Below are 12,980 nucleotides of genomic sequence, written 5' to 3'. Positions count from 1 at the left end.
AGCGAAGTTGGAGAAAGGTGCAGCCGACCAGGAGTTGGAAAGAGGGATTGGAAGGAGATGGAGGGTAGAGGATGGAGAGAGGTGGGAAGCGGAAAGTTGGAGGAAGAAGGTGGGATAAAGGGGGAGGTATTGAGCGGGAGAAGGTGAGGAGAAGGAAGGAGGAACAAGGGTGGGAAAGTGGGAGGAGGAACTAGGAAGTCGGGTAGTGGGGGAAGTGTGAAGAGGAGGAAGTCGAGTAGTGGGGAAGTGTGAAGGGGAGGACGTCGGGAAGCACGAGGAGGAGGGTTCGATGGATGTGGGAGGAGGGAAGTGCGAATAGAAAAAGCTGAGAGACATTGAGGGAAGATCGAGACACAGGCAGAGGCAGTGCGTGCTGGGCGTTGCGACCAAGTTGTGAATGAGAGACAGCAAAGAAAGAAAGAAGGAAGGAAATATTATGGAGGAAGAAAAAAGACTGTGACAATGGGTCAGTGGTGAAGGATCGAGACCAATGAGTGAGGGGGGAGAAAAAGGAAAGACAATAGGAGTGAAGAAAAGGTGGAGAATGAGGAATTGAGGACCCAAGGAAGTCGCCTTATACAATAACAAGAAGAAGAAGAAGAGGAGGACGATATTCGGTGTGGGGATTGAGACGGCGCCCCGACGAAGGAAGAGGGACAAAAGTGAAGGAGAGAGAGGGGAGGCCCATGGGCTGCGCTCCCAGCCTGCGAGTCTCCCGGGGCACGGGGCCTGGCAGCCCTGGGGAGAGCGCCGAGGGGAACGCCGCCCTGGACGGCCACGAGGCTTGGGAGAGCCGGGGGAAGAGCCGGCTCGGGAGCTGGGACAGCTGCGTGCACACATCTAAAGTAAGGCCTTGCATTGTCATCGACCGCTCCGTAAGATTTTATTTATGTCTAATTACATCACATTTTCGCTTTATTCACTTATACCCAGAGATCGCAATTGTCTGTTTCTTGTTGGGGTTTTTTTCCTCCCCAAGCTCTGCGATCAATATATCCTAAGAACATTTTAAGATTAACACCATTGTAATACATATTAACGTTCCATCTGTGTGCAAGGCCGTCTTGCGTGTGTTTAAATAAATCCTAAAACACGCACTCGCTCTGTCACACACACACACACACACACACACACACACACACACACACACACACACACACACACACACACACACACACACACACACACACACACACACACTCTCGCTCTGTTACACTCTCGCACACACTCGCTCTGTCACACACACATTCGCTCTGACACACACACACACACACACACACACACACACACACACACACACACACACACACACACACACACACACACACACACACACTCTCTCTCGATCTCTCTCTCACACACCCGCCGTCTCTCTCTCACACACTCGCCGTCTCTCTCTCACACACTCGCCGTCTCTCTCTCACACACTCGCCGTCTCTCACACACTCGCCGTCTCTCTCACACTCGCCGTCTCACACACGCCGTTTCTCTCACACTCACCGTCTCTCTCACACACTCGCCGTCTCTCGCTCACACACCCGCCATCTCTCGCTCACACACTCGCCGTCTCTCTCACACTCGCCGTCTCTCTCACACTCGCCGTCTCTCTCACACACTCGCCGTCTCTCTCTCACACTCGCCGTCTCACACACTCGCCGTCTCTCTCACACACTCGCCGTCTCTCTCTCACACTCGCCGTCTCACACACTCGCCGTCTCTCTCACACACTCGCCGTCTCTCTCTCTCTCTCTCTCTCTCTCTCTCTCTCTCACACTCGCCGTCTCTCTCTCACACACTCGCCGTCTCTCTCTCTCTCTCTCTCTCTCTCTCTCTCTCTCTCTCTCTCTCTCTCTCTCACACTCGCCGTCTCTCTCTCACACCCTCGCCGTCTCTCTCACACACTCGCCGTCTCTCTCTCACACACTCGCCGTCTTTCTCACACACTCGCCATCTCTCTCTCGCACACTCGCCGTCTCTCTCTCGCACACTCGCCGTCTCTCTCTCACACACTCGCTGTCTCTCACACACTCACCGTCTCTCTCACACACTCGCCGTCTCTGTCTCACACACTCGCCGTCTCTGTCTCACACACTCGCCGTCTCTCTCACACACTCGCCGTCTCTCTCTCACACACTCGCCGTCTCTCTCTCACACACTCGCCGTCTCTCTCTCACACACTCGCCGTCTCTCTCTCACACACTCGCCGTCTCTCTCTCACACACTCGCCGTCTCTCTCTCACACACTCGCCGTCTCTCTCTCACACACTCGCCGTCTCTCTCACACACTCGCCGTCTCTCTCTCACACACTCGCCGTCTCTCTCTCACACACTCGCCGTCTCTCTCTCACACACTCGCCGTCTCTCTCTCACACTCGCCGTCTCTCTCACACACTCGCCGTCTCTCTCACACACTCGCTGTCTCTCTCACACACTCGCCGTCTCTCTCTCACACACTCGCCGTCTCTCTCTCACACACTCGCCGTCTCTCTCTCACACACTCGCCGTCTCTCTCACACACTCGCCGTCTCTCTCTCACACACTCGCCGTCTCTCTCTCACACACTCGCCGTCTCTCTCTCTCACACACTCACCGTCGCTCTCTCACACACTCGCCGTCGCTCTCTCACACACTCGCCGTCTCTCTCTCTCACACACTCGCCGTCTCTCTCACACTCGCCGTCTCACACACGCCGTTTCTCTCACACTCACCGTCTCTCTCACACACTCGCCGTCTCTCGCTCACACACCCGCCATCTCTCGCTCACACACTCGCCGTCTCTCTCACACACTCGCCGTCTCTCTCTCACACTCGCCGTCTCACACACTCGCCGTCTCTCTCACACACTCGCCGTCTCTCTCTCACACTCGCCGTCTCACACACTCGCCGTCTCTCTCACACACTCGCCGTCTCTCTCCCACACTCGCCGTCTCTCTCTCTCTCTCACACTCGCCGTCTCTCTCTCACACACTCGCCGTCTCTCTCTCACACACTCGCCGTCTCTCTCTCACACCCTCGCCGTCTCTCTCTCACACACTCGCCGTCTCTCTCTCACACACTCGCCGTCTTTCTCACACACTCGCCATCTCTCTCTCGCACACTCGCCGTCTCTCTCTCGCACACTCGCCGTCTCTCTCTCACACACTCGCTGTCTCTCACACACTCGCCGTCTCTCTCACACACTCGCCGTCTCTCTCACACACTCGCCGTCTCTCTCTCACACACTCGCCGTCTCTCTCTCACACACTCGCCGTCTCTCTCACACACTCGCCGTCTCTCTCTCACACACTCGCCGTCTCTCTCACACACTCGCCGTCTCTCTCACACACTCGCCGTCTCTCTCACACACTCGCCGTCTCTCTCTCACACACTCGCCGTCTCTCTCTCACACACTCGCCGTCTCTCTCTCACACACTCGCCGTCTCTCTCTCACACACTCGCCGTCTCTCTCTCACACACTCGCCGTCTCTCTCTCACACACTCGCCGTCTCTCTCTCACACACTCGCCGTCTCTCTCTCACACACTCGCCGTCTCTCTCTCACACACTCGCCGTCTCTCTCTCACACACTCGCCGTCTCTCTCTCACACACTCGCCGTCTCTCTCTCACACACTCGCCGTCTCTCTCTCACACACTCGCCGTCTCTCTCTCACACACTCGCCGTCTCTCTCTCACACACTCGCCGTCTCTCTCTCACACACTCGCCGTCTCTCTCTCACACACTCGCCGTCTCTCTCTCACACACTCGCCGTCTCTCTCTCACACACTCGCCGTCTCTCTCTCACACACTCGTCTCTCTCTCACACACCCGCCATCTCTCTCTCACACACCCGCCGTCTCTCTCTCACACACCCGCCGTCTCTCTTTCACACACCCGCCGTCTCTCTCACACACTCGCCGTCTCTCTCACACACTCGCCGTCTCTCTCTTACACACTCGCCGTCTCTCTCTTACACACTCGCCGTCTCTCTCTTACACACTCGCCTTCTCTCTCACACACTCTCACACCCACACTCACCGTCTTTCTCTCACACACACTCGCCGTCTTTCTCTCACACACACTCGCCGTCTTTCTCTCGCACACACTCGCCGTCTTTCTCTCACACACACTCGCCGTCTTTCTCTCACACACTCGCCGTCTTTCTCTCACACACACTCGCCGTCTTTCTCTCACACACACTCGCTGTCGTTTTCTGACACACAATCGCTGTCTTTCACACACACTCGCTGTCTTGCTCTCACACACACTCGCTGTCTTTCTCTCACACACACTCGCTGTCTTTCTCTCACACACACTCGCTGTCTTTCTCTCACACACACTCGCTGTCTTTCTCTCACACACACTCGCTGTCTTTCTCTCACACACACTCACTGTCTTTCTCTCACACACACTCGCTGTCTTTCTCTCACACACACCGCTGTCTTTCTCTCACATACACTCGCTGTCTTGCTCTCACAAACACTCGGTGTCTTTCTCTCACACACATTCGCTGTCTTTATCTCACACACACTCGCTGTCTTTATCTCACACACACTCACTGTCTTTCTCTCACACACACTCGGTCTTTCTCTCAAACACACTCGCTGTCTTCCTCTCACACACACTCGCTGTCTTTCACACACACTCGCTGTCTTTCTCTCACACACACTCGCTGGCTTTCTCCCACACACACTCGCTGTCTTTCTCTCACACACACTCGCTGTCTTTCTCTCACACACACTCACTGTCTTTCTCTCACATACATTTGCTGTCTTTCTTTCACACACACTCGCTGTCTTTCTCTCACACACATTCGCTGTCTTTCTCTCACACACATTCGCTGTCTTTATCTCACACACACTCGCTGTCTTTATCTCACACACACTCGCTGTCTTTCTCTCACACACACTCGGTCTCTCTCTCTATCTCTCTCTCCCTCTCTCACACACACTCGCTGTCTATCTCGCCCACACTCGCTGTCTCCCTCTCACTCACACACACACACACGCTGTCTCTCTCCCATGCACCCATGTCTTGCATGCACTCTCTCTCGCACACACGTAATCTCTCGTGCATTTGCGCACGAAGGCACCGTCTCTCTCGCACGCACGTCATCTCTCGCGCATTTGGGCATGAAGGCACCGTCTCTCTCGCACGCACGAACTAAGGCACCGTCTCTCTCGAGCGCACGAACTAAGGCACCGTCTCTCTCAAGTGCACACACTAAGGCACCATCTCTCTCGCATGCATGCACTTCGGCACCGTCTCTCTCGCGCACACGCACTAAGGCATTGTTTCTCTTGCACGCACGCACTTAGGCACCGTCTCTCTCGCGCGCACGCACTTAGGCACCGTCTCTCTCGCGCGCACGCACTAAGGCACCGTTTCTCTTGCACGCACTTAGGCACCGTCTCTCTCGCGCGCATGCACTTGGGCACCGTTTCTCTCGCGCGCACTCACTTAGGCACCGTCTCTCGTGCGCACGCACTAAGGCACCGTCTCTCTCGCGCACTCACACTTAGGCACCATCTCTCTCGCGCGCACGCACTTAGGCACCATCTCTCTCACGCGCACGCACTTAGGCACTGTCTCTCTCTCACACACTCGCCGTCTCTCTCTCTCACACACTCACCGTCTCTCTCTCTCACACACTCGCCGTCTCTCTCTCTCACACACTCGCCATCTCTCTCTCACACACTCGCCGTCTCTCTCTCACACACTCGCCGTCTCTCTCACACACTCGCCGTCTCTCTCTCACACACTCGCCGTCTCTCTCTCACACACTCGCCGTCTCTCTCTCTCACACACCCGCCGTCTCTCTCTCACACACTCGCCGTCTCTCTCTCACACACTCGCCGTCTCTCTCTCACACACTCGCCGTCTCTCTCTCACACACTCGCCGTCTCTCTCTCACACACTCGCCGTCTCTCTCACACACTCGCCGTCTCTCACACACTCGCCGTCTCTCTCTCTCTCTCGCACACTCGCCGTCTCTCTCTCTCTCTCACACACTCGCCATCTGTCTCTCTCTCTCTCTCTCACACACTCGCCGTCTCTCTCTCACAAACTCGCCGTCTCTCTCTCACACACTCGCCGTCTCTCTCTCACACACTCGCCGTCTCTCACACACTCGCCATCTCTCTCACACACACTCGCCGTCTCTCTCTCACACACTCGCCGTCTCTCTCTCACACACTCGCCGTCTCTCTCTCACACACTCGCCGTCTCTCTCTCACACACTCGCCGTCTCTCTCTCACACACTCGCCGTCTCTCTCTCACACACTCGCCGTCTCTCTCTCACACACTCGCCGTCTCTCTCTCACACACTCGCCGTCTCTCTCTCACACACTCGCCGTCTCTCTCTCACACACTCGCCGTCTATCTCGCACACACTCGCTGTCTCCCTCTCACTCACACACAAACGCTGTCTCTCTCCCATGCACCCATGTCTTGCATGCACTCTCTCTCGCACGCACGTCATCTCTCGCGCATTTGCGCACGAAGGCACCGTCTCTCTCGCACGCACGTCATCTCTCGCGCATTTGCGCATGAAGGCACCGTCTCTCTCGCACGCACGTCATCTCTCGCGTATTTGCGCACGAAGGCACCGTCTCTCTTGTGCGCACGAACTACGGCACCATCTCTCTCAAGTGCACACACTTTGGCACCGTCTCTCTCGTGCGCATGCACTAAGGCATTGTTTCTCTTGCATGCACTTAGGCACCGTCTCTCTCGCGTGCATGCACTTAGGCACCGTCTCTCTCGTGCGTATGCCCTTAGGCACCGTTTCTCTTGTGCGCACGCACTTAGGCACCGTCTCTCTCGCGCACTCACACTTAGGCACCATCTCTCTCGCGCGCATGCACTTAGGCACCGTCTCTCTCCCGCGTGCACGGATTTAGGCACCGTCTCTCTCGTGCGCGCACGCACTTAGGCACCGTCTCTCTCGCGCGCATGCACTTAGGCACCGTCTCTCTCACGCGCACGCACTTAGGCACTGTCTCTCTCGCTCGCACACACTAAGGCACCGTCTCTCTTGCACGCACTTCGGCACCGTCTCGCGTGCACGCACTTAGGCACCATCTCTCTCGCACGCATGCGCTTAGGCACCGTCTCTCTCTCTCGCGCGCACGCATTTATGCACCGTCTCTCTCTCTCTCGCGCGCACACACTAAGGAACCATCTCTCTCACGCATTCTCTTTAAAATAACAACATTTAGCTCTTCAGGTTTGCTTTTTACTCTATTTTTTCTGCACTTGTGAGCCTGATGAAACAGTTAAGGTGGCCGGCTTGAGAACTTAGGGTCTTGAGTTTGACGCACTGTCGTGCTGTTGAAATTGCACCAGATGGGTTGATTCAGCCTGCCATCCTTTTGAGATTGGGAAAATTAGTACCAGCTTGCGACTGGTAAGAGAGGGGCACTGCATCAGCGGCACAGACACATTTCCAGAAATGACACGACCAGCAACAGGCTGCTTGTGAAACAACATCTGCAACTACCACTTTCAGCCTCTTCTTTGTATGCAGCACAAGGCTGCGGTGGCGCATCGTTGGTGGTGGGCGTGGCTATGCCGCTCATGACTACACTTGTGGCGAGAAGCAGCATCTGTATATAGGGGGAAGAGCTAAGAGGCTTTTAATGAGTGTTCGATAATTGTTGCACCGGTGGAACGTTTCTTGACTGATATAATTGGGTTCATTTAATGATTATTCCGAATAATGGGTTGATCCTTTTGTGAGATTCTGAAGTGCAGTTGGAAGCTCTGTTGATTTGGTTGATGTTTAATGGAAGCAAACCTATGTTCCCAAGCCTTAGTTTATAGAAACATCTTGACCGATGAAGTTTGTGTTACTTTTTTATTTATTTTCTTGTGTGAGCATATTTTTGTTTTAAGTGTCTGATGGAAACACGATGGAAATTCATTAAGATATTTCTATAAGAGTGAACAAGTTTGAACCAAAACCTGACCCTCTCGGTGAGAGGGAGTTTTAGGGTTGAGCCAAAGACCTGTTTTGAAGGCTATTTTGAGTGTTTAAACACCCGCAAGCATGCTCGAACGAAGTGGGCTCCCTTTACGTATTTTGTATGCAAGAGAGGAGGTTGAGTGATTGCATATTGAAGGTCAGGGTTTAAATTGAGATACAAAATCGAGGAGAGGAAAGGAAGGTCTAGGAATAGGAGGAAGAAAAGAAAAAAGAAGAAAGTGTGGAGAAAAAGAAAAATGAGACTGCTGGCGGCAGGCAGGCCTGCTAATTTTTCTGCAATTTTGCAGATGTAATACGTAGATGCCCTACAGTAATCTGTTTAATACTCCGTGAAGGACAGCAAGATCTGATGTCCTGCTCTCGCAACACCCACTGGGTTATCACATCACAACAAAGAGGAGTTGTCTTGAGATTTTGGAAGTGTCTGCATAGTGTTTTGCATTGCCAAATCGGTTAGGCAAGTGTTATACCTGTACTCCAGCCCTTATTTGTTTCGTCATTCGAAAGGAACAATTTCGCGTTGCTGACACGGGTTAGTCTGATAACTTGCACAGCATGTATTTCTATAAAGTCCATGAGCGATCTTGAATTTCCCTCAATATCAATGATGATATTTAATGGAGGGTAGCGAAAGGAGTTGCGTTTTCAAAATAGTTTAAAATTGCACACGTTTGGATGAACGGAGCTGCTAACTTTGGCTTGTATTTAACGTCCACACGATGATCTATAATAAATGTCCGGCCTGTTTGCCATTCTGATCTTCGGGCACATGGCTTACCACACTCAAGACCCAAGTTCAAATCCCATAAACTGTTCGTATGTCCGTTGTCTACCGGTGTCTTTGTGGCTCGGGTTGGAGTGTACTGGTCTGTTAATGTCTTTGTCCTGAATGTGATTTGTGTACAAGCTCAACCATTCACCCTGCAACACTGACACGTATTATAAAGGTAACAGGAGTGGTCTCACATCTGACTTTTGATTTATTTTCTTGCAATGCGAGCGCCATCCTTCCCTTGTGGCAAAAACCTATTGGTTTTCTGTCTTCCTTCATATGCTTTTCTTCTTCTTGACTTCTTCCACAGCCCAACTCTAATGCTTTAGCTTAACCTCATAAGCCTTAAAAAAAAAACCCATAATTTGATAATGTGGAGAGGCACCATTGTATCTCATTTAATAAAATGATCTTGCTGCGCCGCTTTCGGCCGTATGTTTTGGATTGAAGCCCCGAGGAGGAGGCGAGAGGAGGGTGCGGGCCGCAACCATGATATATGTGCCCCTTTTGGGTTCGCAGTTCTTGTTTCGTTCAAGACGTTCTCTTGTGAATATCGCTCTTAAAGCTGAATGGAATAGACAGTGAAACGAATAAGGTGCCTCAAAATTGTTATTTTAAACAGATTTGCAACTAGAAAAAGTACCCTTCCCCAGTGACGGGAACATTTCAAGTTGATCTGTCAACTTAAATTATTGCATGAACTATAATAAGGTTAATTGTGTTACACTCTTGGTTTCACTCGGAGCCAAAGCACTGAGCTACTTCACCCCCCACCACAAAATGGTGGTGCAACATCGGGCCGTGGTGGTTGGATTTATCTGAAACGAGTGCAAAATATAGCTATTTAAAATTGTATTACTATATGAAGATCTGTATTAAATCTACTTTAATCCATTAATGTTGAACTTAAAGATTACTTCATTGGGGCAAAAAGTGATTGACTATACAGTATTGCAACAAGAAAAGTCAAATGAAAATACATAATAACCAATCAGCAGCTTTTGAAATGCAGCACTGCTGTTGTAAATGGGAGACGAGCACAAGGACAGACACCATGGTTAGCAGGAGGTATAAATAAATAAATAAATAAATAAATATATACATATATACATATACAATATACATACACACACACACACACACACACACACACACACACACACACACACACACACACACCACACACGACTAGCTGGTATACCCATGGAAATTCCACGTAATGTACAATGTGACATCAATACCTCAACTCTCACCTTCTTGGCCCACACTCTCCCCTCTTCCCCCACTTTCCCTCCCCCCACACCCCTTTCACCTCTCTCTCCTCCATCCATAATCTCACCCTTCTCTCTCTTTATCCCCACCCCTCCCTCCTTTCCTCTGCCCCCCCTCCTCTCCCAACCTCTCTCTTCTCCCCCCTCTCTCCCCTCCCCACATTGTGCCCGATCACATACATACAAAACGGCAATTTAAAATGCTTTTTTCCTTTAAAACATCAATATTCATCCAATTTTCTCCCCATTTGCTGCAACTGAGTTTTAAACCATCTTAACGACCGTGAAAAATGAAATAACATGTCGAATTAGAGTTAAGACGAAGCCTTGAGGGAGTCTGAATGGACTATTTTTCTTTTGGGAATCTGTGCCGTGTGTGTCTCATGTAAGAAAATATTTGTTTCTTAAGCCTGTGAGTTTGTTTGTAATTCCCGCCATTTTGCTGTGCTGATGGTTCGGTATTTTAATTGGACATCCCTTGGAGGAATAAGTTGGGTAATTACTTAATTATAGTGGATTCGGTTACAGACTGTTAGGAGATGGAGGCGACATAATTGCCTTGAAAACTCGGCTACGTCTTGGAGTTAATTAATTAACTCCAGCGTGCTAGCAGCCACTTTAATTGTGGTTCTGGTAATTGGCTCCTTGTCTACGTGATGTTACTGCTTGTATTTGTCGCGCAGATTCCGAAAAAGAGCTCAACGTGCGGTGGTGTTCGCACTGCAAAATTCTGTCGATGCAGTACGTGTGTTTAAGAGTTTGATGTCACTCTGCATTTGAGTTACTTTGTCACCCAGACCTGTAATATAGTGAGGATTCATGCACACCATCACCTCTTGTAGCTAGCGCGGTTGATTTAATGCTCTGTGCAGTTGAGTTTTTCAAGATGTTGCAGCTACCGTAATCCTTCTTTGCTTTGTAAACAGGGTGATATGTGATTCATCTGACCACATGGCCTTCCTGCATCAATCGATACACTGTTCTCGATGCTCTGAAAGGCACCACTGCAGGAACAGTTATTGATTCTTCACACAGATGAAGGATGTGCAAACGGGTCACCCACTGCAGGAGTGTGTGAGCACAACAACTTTAGTTCTGGGGGATCACCTGAGTATGAGGTTCTCACATCCAGAGGTGTTTCATAAAAAAACATTTTTCATGTATGTCTTAATTTACCAGACTCGTGGGTTAATGGTTAGAGTGTTTGCTCTGAGTCTGGGAGGCTGGTGGTTCAAACCCCACCTGGGTCATACCAAAGACTTTAAGAATGGTACGTACTGCTTTCTTGCTTGATGTTCAGCATTTGAAAAGGATATAACATGGACAAACAACGCTGTGAAGGCAATGGCAAACCACCCAGTATAACCTGTGTCAAGATGCTGCTTCGGCAACACAAGCACAAGCGTTCTGTAGAGAGGCCGGTAAAGCAGAATCAAAATGTCTTTATTTATATATTTATTTTAGGATGCTCGATGTGGAGATTGACGAGAAGAGGAAGAAGTTCAAGGAGTGGCAGAAGGCGAAGGGCATGGGGGCAGAAAAGGCAGAGCATGGAAGTTATAAGGCAGTCAAGAAGGCTGCAAAGAAAGGTAGCAAAGGCGCAAGAGGCATGGAGGAAAATGTTCGGAGAACGCTTGGATTTGGAATAGGGTCAGAGAGCGGTATTCAGGATTGCAAAGCAGATAGCGAAAGAGAGGTGTGATGTGATGGGGGTGAGTTGCTTGAAGGATGAAGTGGGACAAATCGTTGTGGACCCAGACGGAATTAAAGGAAGATGGAAAAGATGTATGGAAATACTGTTGAATGCACAGAATGAATGGGGTGGCAACATAGAGAGTAACCCAGTTTTAGGACCGGCAGAGAAGATAACCGAGAAGGGAGTTGAGGAAGCGATAAAAGCAATACAACATGCATTTTAAGGCCATTTTCCCTGCTAGAGCGGGGGTTAGCCTTGCGGTCCCCATGACAATCTTCTCCATTTTGCCCTATTTTCTGCATCTCTCCTTGCTAACCCCCTTGCCCGCATTTCTTCTTCCACCATCTTTAGCCAAGTCTTTCTCGGTCTTCCCCGTCCTCTACTTCCTTCTACATTAATTTCCATCACTCTTCTCAACCAGTCACTTTCATCCTTCCTCAACACATGACCAAACCATCTCAACCTGTTCCTCTTCACAGCATCAATCACAGGCTCTATTCCCATCATCTTTCGCAATTCATCATTTGTCTTCCTCTCTCTCAACGATACTCCGCACATCCATCGAACCATTCGCATTTCCACCCTTTCCAGCCTTCGTTGCTGCTCTACGTTCATTACCCATGTCTCGCTCCCATAAATCATAACACTTCTCACACATGCAGCATACACCTTTCCCTTCAGCTTCAGCGACACTCTCCTCATCAGCACGCCACTCAGTTCCCGAAACGTCTTCCATGCACATCTCACTCGAGCAACCGTTGCCGAGTCTGATCCACCTTCTCCATTCAGCATGTCTCCGAGGTTGCAAAATGTTTTCACACCTTCCAGCTTCACGCCGTCTCCAAGATCCAACTCAACATTTCTTCCATCTGCAGCTCCCTCTGTGCACACCTTACATTTGAATGTAGCTGCCACACTGGTAAATGACCCTCTCAGACCACTACATTTTTGATGAACCCACTCAGTGCACATTGTACATTGAATGGAGTTCACTCCGACACCCTTCCTGCACACAGCACACGGCCACTTCCCAGTTCTTTACACCTCACCACATGCTTTACCATTTGCCATCACCTTCGTCTTTCCGATATTCACCTTCAGACCTTTTGTCTCCATACATTCCTTCCACTTGTTCATCTTTTCCTTCAGTCCATCCATACTTTCCGCAATCAACACCAGATCATCTGCATACAACAACTCCCACGGTAAACCCTCCTTTACGTTCCGAGCCAGCACCTCCATCACAGCTACAAATAGTAGTGGACTTAGTACCGAC

At 50.6% G+C, this 12,980-nt stretch overlaps 1 protein-coding gene across 2 annotated transcripts in view; it reads left to right on the top strand.

The window, feature by feature from the left end:
- Window positions 1–250: 250 nt before the first annotated feature.
- LOC137418958 (high affinity cAMP-specific and IBMX-insensitive 3',5'-cyclic phosphodiesterase 8B) overlaps window positions 251–12,980 on the top strand; it is a 244,329-nt gene continuing 231,599 nt past the window's right edge. For both annotated transcript variants that reach the window (XM_078785878.1, XM_078785877.1), the window contains exon 1: window positions 251–845. In XM_078785878.1, coding sequence (XP_078642004.1) covers window positions 687–845 — 159 coding nt within the window. In that variant the 5' untranslated portion in view covers window positions 251–686. The remainder of the gene's footprint in view (window positions 846–12,980) is intronic.

This window comes from Myxine glutinosa, chromosome 10 (assembly GCF_964187855.1).
Source record: "Myxine glutinosa chromosome 10, kmMyxGlut1.1, whole genome shotgun sequence".
Classification (NCBI taxonomy): domain Eukaryota; kingdom Metazoa; phylum Chordata; class Myxini; order Myxiniformes; family Myxinidae; genus Myxine; species Myxine glutinosa.
Note: the sequence above shows the minus strand (reverse complement) of the source record. Positions and strands in the feature narration are given on the sequence as shown.